Below are 17,554 nucleotides of genomic sequence, written 5' to 3'. Positions count from 1 at the left end.
AATGTAATAAAATGTCCTGAAAACAGAGGTGGTTAAAAACTAAAAAAAAACCCCTCAGTTTGCAAATCACTTTCATACATTGTTGCAGCATGCAATAGTAAATGACCGCAGACTTAACCTGCAGTGATCCTCTTTGCCAGTGTCACCATTACCATCTACCAAGCCTCCTCTAGCAGAAAGGGGAGAACACTTTCAGTGTCAGGCTGGATGGAGTTAGGGCTGCTACCCAGCACCAGCCTGGGCTCCCATCCAGTACTACTGCATGCTGCTGCCCCCATGCAGTAGCACCAGTCACCCATACAGGTGGCAATGGGGCCTCCGCCAGCACTTTTGAATGAAACTGATTTGTCATATTGGTTTATATAGAACCCAGATTGGGTCTAGAGTAGGATCCCAAAGATGGAACCCAGCCATTGTCGGTTCTGAAAGCAGAGGCCAGCACAAAACCTGTGCACTCACCTGGTAACTGATCCCAAACAAAACACCCAGCTAGACCAGTGCCTTTTTATTTATTGATTGATCATTTGGCAACTCTGCCTGCAGCTTAGAATAATCATTCTGAAAGTGGTGAGTGGCTAAAATGATGGTGGGTGTGTTGCTGTGACTGGTCTGTGTGGAGGGAAAGGTTTTCTCAACAGTCTACATGTTCATGTGCGTGGACCAAGTGGAGGCTGAGTCCTGTGGAAATAATACATCCATTAGATTCTTGTGGTGTCTGGAAATGCAGCTGAAAGACTAGCAGCCTCTTGCCCCCACTTGAAAAAGTGCACTGCTCTGCGAGGACCAAGGAGCAGCCTTTGTTCCAGGGATAATTTTGTAGGCTCTGCCCCTTTTGTGCCTGTGTGGGCTTTTCCTGAGAGAGCTCTGTCGGGCCTTTCAGTAGTGATCTGCTCATTCAGTAATTGTTTTCCCAGTGGGCTACAGGACTGAAGGGGAAATGGCTGATTGGATGTGCTAATTTATTGTGGCTGGTAAGCATTTTATTATGATTAAGCAAACACGCTGAAAATGTGCTCAGCATTTGTATGATTGGTATCATTCCGAAGGCATTTCGTATTTTCGCCACAGGCTGTGAGTTACAGGTCCTTCTTCAGCCGTGCCATTGAAGCAGCTGTCTTCCGCAGTGAATGAGCTAGAATGGGGGATTTGCAGCATTTCCACTCAATTCAGATTTCAGGGTTTGCATATGGGGGTGCAAATTCCTCTCAGTGGGTAGAATCATCATGTAAACCAAAGAGATCAAATGTTTCTGAGACAGGGAAACAGCTTTGCTCACCTTATCTAAATGGTATATTTGGACTGGTGATTCTTGTGCCTTCAGGTCATAAGGGAAGAGTTAATGCAAATAACTTTCGCTGCTACTGCACATCCCATTGTCAACATGCAGTTTTCTCAGTGATAGTGATTCTTTGGATTGTATGCAACATTAGTGCTAATCAGAGTAGAAATTAATGGGGTTTTTTCCCAGTCGGTCTACTTTGTATGAGTAGCGTGCAACCCTTAAAATTTAGACACAGGAATCTTCTTTATATAGTTTGGCATTTAGTTCATTGAAGAAGGTATTTATCACCCACTGTTTCCAGACTTTACCATCACCCCACATTTCCCAGGACATTTCCCCATCACCTTCATTACCACAAAAGACAATGTTTTCTTTTAGGAGGGGGAGTTGGTCTATTGCCCAAGAGACCAAATCCATTTTGCTAGTTTTGTCATTATGTGATTGAATCATACCCACAAAATAGTCACATTTTGTAAGCTGCTCAGGACCTAGCATACTTGACAGTGCTGCCATGCTGTTTCCTTTTCTCCACAAGTGAGCTGCAACTACCTGCCAGATCTGATTTGAGAATGCTATGTGTGAGGAGTCTTCCTTATATTCTGGAGCCCAGCACAGCAGGACCATAATAGTGAGTGCCTCTAGGAATGCCAAAATACATGTAAGCTAAATATAGCAGACTACTTACATTAGTGACATGCATTCTGCTTCTCTGCTTGCCCTTTCTTGCCTTTATTTGGCAGAGCACTGCTCACATGACACATGCAATATTGGGAACCTTGTCAGGATTTATTAATATTCTTGCTACAGCCAAGCAGAATTCTTCGTATTGTGTCTCAGTGACTTCCTTTGTGATGCTAGTTACCATCCAACCACTCAATAACTGTTCAGAGATAAGTCCCCATTTTTGTTCCTGGAATATCTAATAGCTTTTCTTGGAGGCTTGGAGTGGAGTGATCTAGCTTTAGCTTTTTAGTTTGGCACAGGGATTTAGGCTGAATGGTTGAACTGTGGCAAAGCACAGCTATTCATTGGTGTTCTCAGCATTGCATTTTGCTTCTCTGCCCCCGATCGTATTTACTGTAGCAATAGCCTTCTCATGAGCATGAAACTAACAGTTTGACGACAGACCCTGACTAGATGTGGGCAATGGGGGTCACAGGCAAGAAAATTGCAAGAGTGAAACATTTTGATAAAAATTGCTATCCTATGTATCCACAGGAACATATCCACTTCTCCCATTGATGAACTGATATCAATGAAGCCTGCAGTTCCTTGTAAAAATAATTCACATAATGCCTGCCTGGAAGCAGGTATGCTTTTCCCACCCAGAACTTCTCATGACCACAGGACACCAGCAAACATCGTGCTTGTTGAGTACCTCATACCAATTTGGCTGTGTACGTCACTAAAATTGTCCACAGCAGAGTCCTGCTTTCTCTGTGGCATAATTAACAACTATGGATGAATGGTGCACAGGATGGGAAGAAGGCTGCATAGACCCTGATCTCTCACTGTTTGCAAACTCTATTCTGGCTATCTGTCTCACTGGTGTCAGTGTTCCAGTGTACCTTGGGGGTTTGCTTTTGTCTATGAGGACTTCTCCTTTGAGGTGTCTCCTCTGCTTCTCTATCTCTGCATGCCTCGGCTGATTATAAATCTGGAGCCTTTTCAGAAAGCAGCCACTTCTTGCCTACTTGGGAATGCTTTTAAACCATTCCAGAAACCATGTTTGTTGATAGATCAGGGTGCTCAGAGAAGAGCGGCTGATCTAAGCTGTATGAGAGCCGGCATAAACTCCAGCACGGCAGTACCAGCTGTCACTGCTTAGAAACACATAATAGATTCTGCTGCTTTTCAGACAGCAGATCTTACAGCCACATAAACCAGTCATTCTGTCATCAAAAGCCCTGGCAGCAGAGAAGTGTTCTCTCTGCAACTGCATTCCTGGGGCAGTTACAAGTGCGGAGCCAGAGGGAGGCAAGCTTTGCAATGTATTATTTCCTGAACTGGCCTCAGTAGCAGGAGGGAAAGAAAGGGGTAATTACAAGAGCTGTGGACTGCATCCCTCTGTCAGTTGTTTCATGGTCTGTCATGGCTGGCATTCAGTTAAGATATTGGATGCCGAAAGCAGAATCAGAAACTAAGTTGTCAAAGTTCAAATAGAATTGTGGTTCATGGCAAGATCAGCATTGGGGTGCTGGCACAAAGTGAGTGCCATGGTGTTATGGCAGATAGTCCATTTTTTTCAGTAGGCCTTTCCTATTATACCCTTATATATAGGAGCAGTTAATAACATTGAGAGTTGAGATCAAGCAACTGGAATTGCAGGTGGTAGGATGTGAGCAGTTAGTATATTGCCTTGGAGCACTTCCAGCCACTAATTTCAGCTGGTTTGGAGCTCTTGTGCAACAAACCTGCTTCCTCCAAAGTCATCTTTATTGGACTTCCAAACCACCTCCTGTTCCTGTAGCCCACTTCAGAGCTGATGTCACCCTCTTGGCTCCTTCCTGGTGATTCAGAGAATTGCCATTGTTAATGTTAAATTCTGTGGCAACGGCATAATTCTTAAAGCCGAGGAAAACAAATGGAAAAAGGGAAATTATTGTATTTAGTGTCTCAATCAATAACGTCAACAATGTGCTTCAGAACTGCTTTTTTAACATTTAATTTAATAACACCCCTGGAAATTGTTCTCTTTCCAGAAGTTCCCAGATGCAAGTTAACCCTGGCATAGTCGCAAGGCAGGCAGGAGTGTGTCACTGCCATCTTTGTGGAGCATGCTGACTGCATCTTCAGGGCATATAGCTTTTGGGATAAGCCCAACAGTATTTAGCTGCATTGGCATGGATAGCAGTAGGTAGCTTACCACACTAAGAGTCAGAGAGTGTTAAAATTATGGCAATAGATTATTGCCCATCTTTGAAGAAAATGCATCAAGAGGTTCTAGTCTCATGCACACAGACAGGCAGCTAGGACTATGTCACAACCCCATTCTTCCACTTGGCAGCAGTTCTCCAGGGTCTCAGACAGAGGACTTTTTCCAGCTTTGCTGCAGGAAATACCAGAGCTGAACATGGACCTTCTGCATGCACAGTCACAGATCTTTGGCCTGTCAACCAAGTTACTTGTTGCAACCCTGATTTAAAGCAATGTTTCTAGCCCTTGCAGTTTCAGAGAAAAACATGATCACATCATGTACTCTAAGCAACATTCGCCAAAGTAAAGAATAAATGAATATTTATTTATTTTGCAGTCCATTTATAGTGTAACACGATGTTTCCTAGCAGCAACCCCTTCAAATAGTAGTGGGACGGTTGAGGAGGAAACAAAATGCCTGCTCCCCAACATAATGCACATTGCCTCCAGCCCACCACATTTCCTAACAGAAGGTGCGGAGAAAACCATTGGGCTGCTTAAAAGAACAAAACAAATATGTATGTAACAGGGAGGAGAAAAGAGGGTCGGGAGAGCAAACACAAGAACCCCAAGTGGGCCCAATTCAAGGTAAGTCTCTAAGTCACAACGTAGGAGGGGATGGAGGCCTGTGGCTTGAGTGATCCACAGGTCAGTGACAGGTTTCTTAGACCTCTGTCTAGCATCAGATTGTTGGTTGGTTCGGTAACAATGGGTATTCAACATAGTGCTAAGCAAATTGTTCCATAAGTGCAAGGATTTCTACTTAAACAGCGGAACGCTCCCCCCATCTCCCCCGCATGCCTCCCCCAAATCTGTTCTGGGTTTCCCCACAACCCTCTGGTATGTGTGATGGGAGTAAAGGGTGTGGGGAGTCCCATTGTGCTAGCACTTATGCAAATAAAATTATTTCGTTGAATACTGCTCATTATGTCTAGCTCTTCTGGATTTGCGCTTGAGGTTTCCAAGCCCCTCATGGCTTGACGAGCAAAGCTCTTCTGGAGCTGTTTTCTTACCAGGAGCAGGTGACCGTACAGTTCCAGTGACTTCAACAGCTGCATGGCAGGCAGAAATACAGGAGGGGCAGCTTGCCCCAGCATGCTAAAGCTTTAGCTGTTATTAAACATTAAAGGTACAAGAGGCTTTCAGGAAAAATCTCTTAAGTGAACACCATTATCTCTTTGCACTGGAGAGAAATATGTTTTTTGTCTCTGTTTTCAGTGCCTGCCATTTCTGTTATGGCTTTCATTAGATTGTTCTTGGGTTTTATTTTTGTTTTCATTCACTTTTATAGATCTGATGGCATACTGGCATGTGAACACAATGTGTGGGCAGCTGGCTGGCTGGCTACATAAATTAAATTACAGTGTATTAAGTCTTGTTGTTCTTTTACAATGTGAATTATCTCCTGCACTCAAACCAAATGAATTGTTTCTGGCTTGGAAGAATAAATAGTACTTTTTAGGGTTGGCAATCTTCTTCTTTTTAACTGTCCCTTTCCCTGTGCACTTAAAAACAACCTGACAAGCAGGAATTATCACTATATTTTCATTCCACAAATGCTTCATTTTGCATTTTCTTTTGTATGGCAGACAGCTCTTAACAACATGCTGGAGTAGGACTAGCGTGGCCAGATACAAAAGGGAAAAGGGCTTCTGCACATTTAATAGTTGTGTAGAAAGGGGAATTTGAGTAGATGCACCTAGCATTTGAAAATTTCCTCTGGAATTCCATCTTCTTCACAACTCTTAAAGGTACAGGAGCCCTGGGCAGTTTTGAATCAGGCTGTTCTATGCATGAGCTGTAAAAACATCGGTGGCTTTATGGGAATGGATGGAAAACCCTAGAAATGGGCAGGTATCTTCATCCAGGTCTTCCCATTCTATAAGTGTGTGAAATCTCATGACGCATCATTCATGTCTTTAACAAGTGGCAACAAGTGGCTTCTCTCTTAAATTTCCATGGACAACATGTTTCTTCAGTTGAAAGACTGGAAAAAAACAGTGTCTTGAACTTTTGCAAAATAGCCCCATCCTGAGCGAGATGGAAAAAAACAATTTAGCAGTTTAATTTAAGCCCTGGTAATTGAGAACATAGTGTTTCCTCTATTTCTGCTGGTACTTTGCCCGCTTTTCTGCATTCATTATGGTATATCAAAAATAGTAGTCATGAGTAAAATCCATATCCTGGAGCAAGATGCAAGCTCTAAGCAACCAACAACAGCCATTAGGGTTGCTGGGCCCAGGTCCTGGCATCCTGTTTCCTATCACTGCATGGCATGTACAGGAGAAGCCCTCTGGCAGGTGCAATATTTTTTCTCTTTTATGCAGTGCTGCTTTTAATACTACTGGGCTGCAAGCTGTGCCTGAAACCTAACCAAACAGAAACCGGGGTTTGATATTAACAGGGTTGCCAACTGTTGAACCAGCTTTTAAGAGCAGCTTGCTATGCAGGAATTGGCAGGAGATAAACATTATCAGTTGCTCATTTCTGCAGGTCAAGTTGGTGTAAAGAGTGCCCAAACGAGCAATAATGTTTTCTTTTGATCAGTTGACAGCTCAAGGTATAAAGTTGCTGAGTATTCCCTGAAGACTGTAGCTGTACCTTCTAAATGTTTTGAAGCCCTAAGACAAGGTGCAGCTACTGAAGACCTGGCAAATCTCCAGGCCCAAACCCCAGAGACAGAAGAAAAAAGAGGGGCAGCTCTGTCAGACCCTCTAGCGAGCAACTGTTTTCTAGCAAGCGCTGGTCCCTGCCTTCAGGAAAGAAATTCATTACATTCAAGGGCAAAGAATGGCCCTGCAGCTTGCACTGAGCCAGATAAATTTGTTGTATTACATCAACAGCAGCACAGGAAAGGAGGAGTGGGAGGAAGCGAGCTGCTCTCTGTGCTGGAAACTCACGGCTTCCCTCTGCATCTCCCTCCTGCTTTCCTTCACTACTTCTTACTTAAGAAACACAATAGTGATCGCCATGGCAACACATGCTCCCCTGGCACCTGCGCACTCACAGGTGGGATCCTCTGAGCCCTGAACGTGGTTCCCGGCCCCAAGCAGGTGGGGCTTGGCCCATCAGAGATATAGTTGCTGCTAGGATGTTAAGCACTCTGGGTGACATCTGGGTCCCACCTTTTTTGTCTCAAAAACATTGCCTCATCCTTACGTCTGCTGCTGCCAGTGGGTGCCAGCTTCCCAGAACGCGGCTGGTCTATCTGACGTAGCTATGGACCTCCGTTCCAAGGACAAAGGGCAGGATGCAGGATTCCGAGAGGAAGGAGGCTGTTCTGTGTGGGAAGTGCTGGGCTCATCTGCCAGTACCTGTTACTCCAAGGACTCTGACATTTACCAGACTTCCCTGCAGGGAAACAACACCTGATTCCACTTAAAGCTTGCAGTATCTCTCCTCCCTACTCCCACACCTCACCACAGAAAACATGGAGCTCTCCGAGAACAATAATGTAATTGGCTGGGAAAAATCTCCTCAGGATTTTCCATCAAAACCTGGAGCTGGCTCAGACAGCGCTAACACACAAACACATGCACGCTGCAGGCCCCAAGATACTCGTGAAAGCACGGGTTCCCCTAGAAAATGCGTGACCCGGACAGAATGGAGCCCAATGTAACAAGGAGTGACTGAGACCTGAGAGACAGCAGATTCCCCCAGGGGGGTGACCCAGCCTTTGGCCCCATAAAGAACAAACCGCCAGCCGTATGGGCCTATTTAGCATCCCCGACCTTTCACCTCAGAGATTCCCGCCTCCTTGCCTGCTGTGCGCAGGCCTCATTTACAGCATGCAAGGACATCTTGGAGCTGTTTCTAATGCTAATTCCCTCCTCCCCTCCCTCCAGAGGTGCACATTTAAGTTCTGTTCTTCAGCGATCTGCAAATGTCACCCAAGAATGGTTTATATGCACATCTATTTCCTTGCTCGAATAAATAGTTTGGAGGGGGAAGGAGAATTACTGGTGTAGATTGGCTGAATGAAGGCCTCTTCCATATTCGTTTATGTTCCAGTGGCTCTAGCACTGAATTTACGTCTAGTAGGCCCTTGTCTGCCATCACGAGGCCACAGGTGAGTCACCATCTTTTAGCCTCAGCTCTTCACCAGTAACATGGGAATAATCGTGACTTATCCCCTAGAATTGTTATGAGAAGAAACAAGTAAATGATTGTTAACATGCTTTGGAAGTTGAACCGTAGAGCAAAGCTCCCAAGAGGTCGCAACAGTGCCTTGCTTCCTGTAGGCCTGCCTGCAGCTTGGAGCCCATTCCTGATAGTAAAAGCCATCCAATTCCAAGGCCGAAAGCTATTTCTTTCCCCCAATTGCTTTTTTGTTTAATATAAAACTATTCCTTTTTAACTGTTCTCCTTCTTCAAGAAGATAGTCCAGGCTGTAAAAATGAATAATAAGGTATAACTGCTCTTCGGAGACCTGTCCGTAAAAAACGATTCTCAGAAGCGGCTGCAGATGTATAACCTCATTAAACTGGGTCAGAGCTTCCAAGGAAAGCAGACTGCACAGAAAGGAGCCACTTGGAGATGTCTGGTGTCATTCTGTAAACCACAAGCCACCTTGGAGACAGCCTCCAGGAAGCCACAGAAAGCGATAAAGGGCTTTCTCACACAGTCAAATCCCCACACACGTCTAATATCTAGTATGATACTCCTTGTAACTAGACAAGTTTGGGCATGTTAGTGAGATGGGGGTAATATGAATGCTGGGGCGGGGAGTGATATCCTCACAACAGGAGAACTAACCTGGGAAAGGGTGGAGTGGATCCTCTTTTGCTACTGGGTAATGAAATAAAATTTTAAAATAAATAAAAATAAATAGCAGCAGCTGGCCATTTATAGCATACTGTAGCCTTCCCCAACCTGGGGTCTTCCAGATGTTTTAGATGAGAGGTCTCATCATCCCTGACCATTGGCTAGATAGGCTGGGACTGAAGGGAATTGGGTGTCCAAAACATCTGGAGGGAATCAGGTTGGGGAAGACTGGCATAATGAACCCATCATCTGGACCATTTTGTTACCACCCTTTTCTGAGTTCCCTAGGACAAAGAACTTCAGCAACTATGGGGGTTACTCTCTGGACCTTGGAGTTCTTTGCACTTGAGTTTCAGGCTGGTTTTGTTTCTTCCCAGCCAGGTCTCTAGACAAACTCTATAATTTTGCTGACTGTTCTGGCCTCCACCTCATCTTTGCATTGAACGCACTGCGCCGGAACCCCAACAATTCCTGGAACAGCTCCAATGCCCTCAGCTTGCTCAAGTACAGTGCCAGCAAGAAGTACAACATCTCCTGGGAGTTGGGCAATGGTGAGTGAGGTTTGGAGATGGGGATTTGGAGAAGGAGGTGGACGGGGAGGAGGATTGGAGAGAAAATAAGCATTGGGGTCACCTTCTAGGTTAGGAGGAATTCTTATGAACAGCCCAATGGATCAGCCCAATGACCCATCTAGTCTAGCATCCTGCTCTCACAGTGGCCAACCAGGTGCCTGTGGGAGACCTGCAAGCTGGAAATGAAGGCAACAGCAGCATGCCCACTTGCTATTCCCAGCAACAGGTATTCAGCGCCATAATGTCTCCAGCAGTGGAGATAGAACATAGCCATCATAGCTAGTAGTTGTTGAATGACAGAAGTGGAACACTGCTACTGGGGGTGCTCACTGCAATTGATAGCCATGGGAATCTGCAGGCAAAAAAGAGATTGCTATCTTGATGGTACAGGGAAGGAAGGAGCTTTTGTGAGAAAGAAGATTTGAAAGTTCTCAGTAAAAACAGGGGACAAATAGTGCAATCCGAAAATGTCTTTCCAGGAGTTCAACTATGTTGAATATCACTTATTCTGAGGTACGTGTGCATATGTTTGCACTGTAATGAGCTATATAGAGTCATCTTCACCAGTCCTTTCTGCATAGGGTCTCCATGCAGGGAGAGGAGAGAGGCGGCAGGGAGGTCAACACCATGTAGGTGCATCAGTGAGATCACTGGGTTTTCTCTGCCAATGTACCCACACAGTGCCAACCTCCCCTCCCTCTTTCCTGGTAAGGGGCCGTGACTCCAGCGTCTCACTCATGGCTTTTATGGGGCACCATCTTCAGAGCAGTCGGGTCAGAGTTGGTGAATGCTTGTTTCTGTTTGCTTCCAGAACCAAATAACTACCGCACCCTGACAGGGCGAGCAGTAAATGGTACTCAGCTGGGCAAAGACTACATGCAGCTGAAGAGCCTGTTGCAGCTGATCCGCACCTACTCCAGAGCTAGCCTGTATGGGCCCAATATTGGGAGGCCTAGGAAGAACGTTGTGGCCCTTCTGGATGGGTGAGTGATTTGATTCATGGCCAACAATGCAGAGACCTATGAAATCTTTCTCATACCAGATACATCAAACACATCTCTCAGGTTTAATCACTGCACAGCAATGAAAAGCTCTGCAGACGTGGCTTCTTTGCCCATGATGGTGCTGTAATAGAAAAATCCATGCTTACCCCAGGCATACATCTATGAAAGGCACAGTAGCCGCTCTTTGTATGAAGCAGTACACTATCTAAACTGACTGTATGTGCCCTGATTTCTAGCTGTATGATGTCCAGAGTGCCAGGGTGCTAGGCAGACCAGGTTCTGGCATTTGAAGGTCCCTGGAGTATTACATGACGTTTTAGACTCAAGTTGGTAAAATTGTCAGGACAATCAAAGCAAAGTGTCCATGCCTCATTGTTGACCCGCCTATAAGATCTCCTTTGCCACTTCCCTTCCCTATGTTCCAGTACTATTTCACCACTTTCCTGCCAAATTCTTAAGGCATTGGCAGAAGTTTTCATTGGCTGTCCCTTTCAAACACCCAAACCTTTCCTTATTAACAGTTCCTATATAGACTCTTCTCCTGCCAACCTAGCAGTTCGAAAGCACACCAGTGCAAGTAGATAAATGGGGATCGCTCCAGCGGGAAGGTAAATGGTGTTTCCGTGCACTGCCCTGGTTCACCAGAAGCGGCTTAGTCATGCTGGCCACATGACCCAGAAGCTGTACGCCGGCTCCCTCGGCCAATAAAGCGAGATGAGCGCCGAAACGCCAGAGTCGGCCACGACTGGACCTAATGGACGGGTCCCTTTACCTTTACCTATATAGACTCTTATTCCATCTAAAGAGGAAGAAGCCTTGAGCAACCATGACTTGTAAGAGAAAGAGGACATTGCACAGATTGGCCATTGCTCCTGCAGCAGCCTTTGATACAAAACTGGGACAACTGGCAAACACCCCAGAAACAATCTTAATAAACCTCAGAGCTTAGCACACAGCAACATGGTGAAAACTGACCAAGTAAAATTCAAACAAAGAAGACTCAAGTGTGCAAATATCATATCCCTGTCAAGGAGCCCCAAGTAACCTCAGTGGCTAGAAGCACTTTTTACCAACTGTGACTGGTGACACAGCTACAATCATTTCTGGACCAGCAGAGATTGATCACATTAGTTCAGCCATTGATGGCTTCAATATTGGATTACTGCAATGCACTCTGTGTGGGGCTTCCCTTTCTACAGAAGCTACAGTTAGTGCAGAATGCTGCAGCACAGTTGCTGAGAGGAGTGATACCCTGTCAATATATAACAACTCTGCTAAGATATCTGCACAGGTTGCCCATTTGCTATTGGTCCAAGTTCAAGATGTTACCATTAGTATATAATAGTATATCATTAGTATATTGTTAATATATAAAACCCTTAGCAGCTCGGGACCAGTTTACTTAAGGGTCTGCCTTACCCCATATATGCCCTTTTGACCAGTTTGATCTGCAGAACTAGCACTGTTGCAGATGCCACATAAGACTCATTCCACACAAGTCAGCATACATTTTGGAATTCCCTGTCTATTGACACCAGGCAGACATCTTTGCTGTACTATTTTCTGCTTTTGTTTTAAACATTTTTGTTTAGGTGGGCCTAAAGTTACACGTGCTTGATTTCATTTTAGCTACTGTTGATTTAAATCATTTTAAAAATATTATTAAATACCTGGCTTAAATTGTTTTTATTGATAATATATATAATGCTATATTTTCTGTTTTTCTAAACTGCTAAGAGGTTTTTTTTAATAAAACAACAACAACAATCAAGCAGTATATAAATTTTGTTAAATACATAAAAATAGAAAGGGGGCATATGTGGAGTTGCAGCAAAATAATGTAATATTGGCAGCAGCATTAGCTGTAATGCTGAGGAAGAAAGCATGCTGCCACATCTTCTAGGTAGCAAAGCTGATGAACAAATTGGAAACATTTCTGGGGCAACCTACGAAGATGGCAAATAGGCTAGAAGGCAAATCCCACGAGGAAAGGCCGAAAGAACTGGGTTTATTTAGCTTTAAAGACATGTATGTGGAGAGGGTATGGTGAAAATTTTAAAGCTGGTTAACGACAGATCGTGAAGCTGAGGCTCCAGTACTTTGGCCACCTCATGAGAAGAGAAGACTCCCTGGAGAAGACACTGATGCTGGGAAAGATGGAGGGCACAAGGAGAAGGGGGCGACAGAGGATGAGATGGTTGGATAGTGTTCTCGAAGCCACAAACATGAGTCTGACCAAACTGCGGGAGGTAGTGGATGACAGAGGTGCCTGGCGTGCTCTGGTCCATGGGGTCACGAAGAGTCGGACACGACTAAACGACTAAACAACAACAACAACAACGTGTGATCCTATCCATGCTTACTCTGAGGCAGGGGTAAAGGAGAAATTTGTTGCAGTTTTCATTTAAAAGTGAATTTGTCAAATTTGAACTTTCTGAAACAACATGCAAATGGATACATAATACTCATCTGAATTTTTTGATGCAAGTTCTCCAACTATATAATGCATACATTGGGGGAAAGTGTGCATAAACATAAAATTATTAGCAAAAACAATGTACAGAAATGCATTACAGTGGGGAAGATTGCAAAATGTGTGCATTAGTCAAAACTGAATATTAAATGTATTTATTAGGAGAAATTTGCACTAAGATGCTGATGAATTTTCATGAGAAGTTTTTTTTTTTTAAAAAAAGAATTCACAATGTGGAGAACTGAATTTAAGATTGGAAAAATGAAAACTGATGTTGACAGATCCTTCCATCCCTATTTTGAACCTGGGATACTCTCCATATAAGACACATGTTCTGCCACTGAGCTATGGCCATTCTACACAGTGGCCGTTTTCTCTGGATCTGAAATAATTTATGCATTCACTCATTTATTATAGAGAATACAGGTGATGCCACTGCTGAATTGTGGCACTCTAGTATTTTCCCTGTTGCCCTTTTATCACTTTTAAGACTTGGTGTTGATTTCTCTAACTTTGTGTGGAATTGTGCCACTGTCCTCTCTACTGTGGAGCAGGAAAGTATTATTTATTCATATGGCTTGCCCTTTCCCTCAGAGTGTTATCACATCCAATTGCTCTTCCCAGGGAACTATGGGCAATTATAGCTCTGTGAGAGGATTAGTGGTCTCCTAATGGTTCTCAGCTCCCTAAACCAACTACAGCTCCCAGAATTCTCTGGTAGAAGCCATGTCTGTTTCAAGTGGTATCATAGTGCTTTAAACGTACAGTGTGAATGTGGTCTTGGACTGTCAACCCTTGGGTTTTTCTTTTTTTAAAAAAAGACCGACTATCTACATGTTAAAAGCAAACCGATTCCCTGTGTCTGCCCAGCCAGAATTGTGAATCAGGTTTCCCTGAAATGAATACTAACACAATATTTTACCTCCAATCTTGCTGCGCTTGGTGAAGGAGAGATGCTTTGGGAACTCGGTGTATTTCGTTCCTTTAGTACTACTGAGCTAGTTGGCTGCCTGCAGGGCAGAGAGAAGAATCGGAGGCGGACATGTGGTCAGGTGCAAGGGAATTTCCACAGATGGGACAGCCAGCCCCACTTGATGAAGTGTTAATTAGGCTATTCAGGGAACCAGAGCTGCTCAGAACAGTCTGTATCTGTTCCCTACTTTGTGGGGTGGAGGGTCAGGAGTCGTAGCATTTCTCAGAGTTCCCAAAGAATCAGCGGAGTTGTTATCAGGGAGACTGAGATGACCTCAGCCTAGGTTCAGTCCCTGTGTGGAACTTGGTTCCTAAACGATGGATGATATTTGGTGAGTAGAATGTGATGTTATATTTTCCTCTCCAGAAATATCAGATAAAAAATTATTTCCCTTCTCAGAAGGGCAATGGTTGCCTTCTGGCATCCTTGTATATAGGAAACTGGTGTCACTCTTTCACTGTGTGCAGCCTTCCTAGGTGTGAATCTAAGATAGAGAATACTAGTTTTCTCTGAAACTATTGCTTTTAAGCTTTGTTGTTTAGTCGTTTAGTTGTGTCCGACTCTTCGTGACCCCAAGGACCAGAGCATGCCAGGCACTCCTGTCTTCCACTTCCTCCCGCAGTTTGGTCAGACTCATGCTGGTAGCTTCGACAACACTGTCCAACCATCTCATCCTCTGTCGTCCCCTTCTCCTTGTGCCCTCCATCTTTCCAAGCATCAGGGTCTTTCCCACGGAGTCTTCTCTTCTCATGAGGTGGCCAAAGTATTGGAGCCTCAGCTTCAGGATCTGTCCTTCCAGTGAGCACTCAGGGCTGATTTCCTTAAGAATGGAGAGGTTTGATCTTCTTGCAGTCCATGGACTCTTGCAGTTCAAGAGTCTCCTCCAGCACCATAATTCATAATTAAGCTAAAACCTCATAGTTATATTTCCTTCTCTTACACTGAAGGCCATGTGGCCCTTTCCACTTTTCTGGTCTCCAAATTATACTACTACTATTAGTAGTAGTAGTAGTTGTTGCTGCAGTATTTACATTTATATCCCACCTTTTGAGATGGCAGTATGAATATAAACTCAGCTGGGCAGAGGGAAAGAGAGGGGAAGCAGTGGAAGCAGAGCTGAAGGATGTCTTAATAAAGTACATGCTTTCCTCACTCAAAGTGAGCCTGGATTCTAGTCTGCATTTGCAGTGCTTTTGACAGAAGGCTTTATCAGTGAATCAAACATGGACTGAATCCAATATGGACTGAGTCATCTGTCATGCCCTTTCCCCCAACTTCTGGCAATGACCAGTGTGTGTGTGTGAGAGAGAGTTTGCATGTTTAAACCATCAAAAGTTCATGTATGCCACCCCCCTTTTTTGGGGTGTGTGAAGGGGTGGGAAATCTGCTAAAGTGCTCCAAAGAGGAAGAGTGGGGGATTTGTGATGTCAGAAGATAGCAGCCAATCTGTGTTGTGAAAAGCTGGCAATTGCTGCAAACTAGCAAAACTGGTTTTCCTGGACCACAGCCCTGGAGAGGGTTAGGTACATGTGACGAGAACTTGATGAGTGTGTTTCCAGAGTGCAACAGTTCCTCTTTTTATGTAAATCCATACACATTCTTTAAAGGGGAGTTATGCCTCAGTTGTCTCACTAAGGCCAAGTGTTCATTGTATATGTATTTTGGCATTTTTGTACTCTTTAGTACTCTCCATTTTGACTGGAATACTTAGCACCTGAATAAAAATTTAAACCAGGCTTTGTGAATGAGATTCTTTAAAAATTCACAGACCCCATATGTTAAGGGAGGAGGCATAGAAAGACATTACACCATATTCCCCCCCCCCTTTTGTAAAATAAGATGTGTTCCAGATTTTTCTGCTTTCTTTGTGTGAGAGGGTTGTGTTTTTTCTGGTAAGGTGAACATAATTTTTTTTCCTCCCATTGTTAAAAATTACATGGAAGAATTATGTAAATGATTATTTTGTTTTATTTAAGTATTCAATAATTCCTCTGCCTCTGCTTAGCAAAATATATAAAATTATGAGGCAAAATATTGAGTTTGTTGTCGCATAATCTGCTGACTTCCTAGCTGTGAGTCTGACCATATGACCAAAAAACCCTTTGAAGTACCTGGACCAAACACTGGGCCTCCCCAGCAATGGAAACCAGAGTAGTAAAAACACTTTCAAAGTGTGAAACTGTGTGGAAATGTATTATGAGCCTCTCTTATGCCATAGACATTTGGTCATGTAGTACAGATGTACATGTAGAAAAACTGGATTCAATATGGGAAAAAATATTGGGTAGTCTTCAACTAACTGTTACTCAGAGTAGACCCATTGAAATTAATGAACCTAACTTAGTCACATTCATTAATTTCAATTAATTTCTACTGAGCAAAAGTTAAAAGTTAATCAAAAGTTACTACCCACTATGTAGCTCTGAAATAAATGAGTCATCTGTGGAGTGGTAGCAGAACATCATCTATGCATGCTTTCACCATATTACAGTGAATGCCATTGTTACACATGGTATAACATATGAAGCAGCCCTTAGATTCCCATCCAGTGACTGATACACAAGTAGGGAAATGGTCTAGGACTTGAGGACCATTCCTTCCCAACTTGCTTGTTCATAACCCACTTACCTGATGCCTAAACTGCGCACTCTGTAAACTGGTGTGCTCTTCAGGGTAGATATATGACACACAGGGAGAGAAAACAGATGTGGGTCAGGGGAGAAAGTCACACATCAAAGAACAACCATCACGTGCCAAAGAAATCTCATGAGGATGTACCAATTATCTCGAGTCTTCATGGAAGAAAGAAGATGTCTCAGAAGAATGGAGAAGGACAGATATATAATGGCTATATTTAAGAAGCAAGAAAGGAGAAATTGAGGAGTTATAGGCCCATTAGTCTGACTTTTATACCCTGGAAGTTATTAGAATGGGTTATAAATCAATCTGTTTTAAGCACCTATGGGAAAACAGGGTAATTGCTAGTAGCTGGCATAGATTTATGAAGACGACAACAGGGAAAGCCAACCTAGCAGACTTTTGGCAGGGATCTGCTCTATTAGATCAGGCTAGAACAGTAGGCATTGTATTTTAGCAAGGCTTTTGATGTCATTTCACATATGCAAAATGGAAATACAAGTAGAAGGAAATATCATCAGGTGGGAATACAAGTTGTTAAACAGTTGAACATTCAGAGGAGATTAATTATTTCAACTAGGGATAGGACAGGTGTTCCAAGGGAATGTTGTGTATATCCAACAATCCCATTTTTTACAGATACTCAGCTGTTAGGGTTGTTGCCATGTGGATACCAGAGAGGGAGGTATGGAAAATGTAGATATGCTTTTTGGATCAGCAGATGACATCTTGCCTATGAACTTGTGTTATCAAGATCTGGCTGTATGAATCATCTGGTCCAGTGTTTGACCAATTGGTTCCAGCTGGATACTTGATATGGCACCAGCTTCACCTTCTGAACATTGTTCCTGCCACTTCTATTTTTCAAAGACTCTTCTAATCTTTGTAAATGAATTATCACCTAGGAGGCTCCCTGTGGGGGTAAGAAATATC

The 17,554-nt window shown here is 43.6% G+C and overlaps 1 protein-coding gene across 3 annotated transcripts in view; it reads left to right on the top strand.

Annotated features, from left to right (window-relative positions):
• Positions 1–17,554, top strand: part of HPSE2 (heparanase 2 (inactive)) — a 113,237-nt gene that overhangs the window by 69,095 nt on the left and 26,588 nt on the right. For 2 of the 3 annotated variants that reach the window (XM_053389544.1, XM_053389542.1), the window contains exons 4-5: positions 9,340–9,513; positions 10,346–10,517. In XM_053389544.1, the coding sequence (XP_053245519.1) occupies positions 9,340–9,513; positions 10,346–10,517 (346 nt within the window). The remainder of the gene's footprint in view (positions 1–9,339; positions 9,514–10,345; positions 10,518–17,554) is intronic. The other variant, XM_053389543.1, reaches the window with a different exon arrangement.

Source organism: Podarcis raffonei, chromosome 5 (assembly GCF_027172205.1).
Source record: "Podarcis raffonei isolate rPodRaf1 chromosome 5, rPodRaf1.pri, whole genome shotgun sequence".
Taxonomy (NCBI): domain Eukaryota; kingdom Metazoa; phylum Chordata; class Lepidosauria; order Squamata; family Lacertidae; genus Podarcis; species Podarcis raffonei.
Note: the sequence above shows the minus strand (reverse complement) of the source record. Positions and strands in the feature narration are given on the sequence as shown.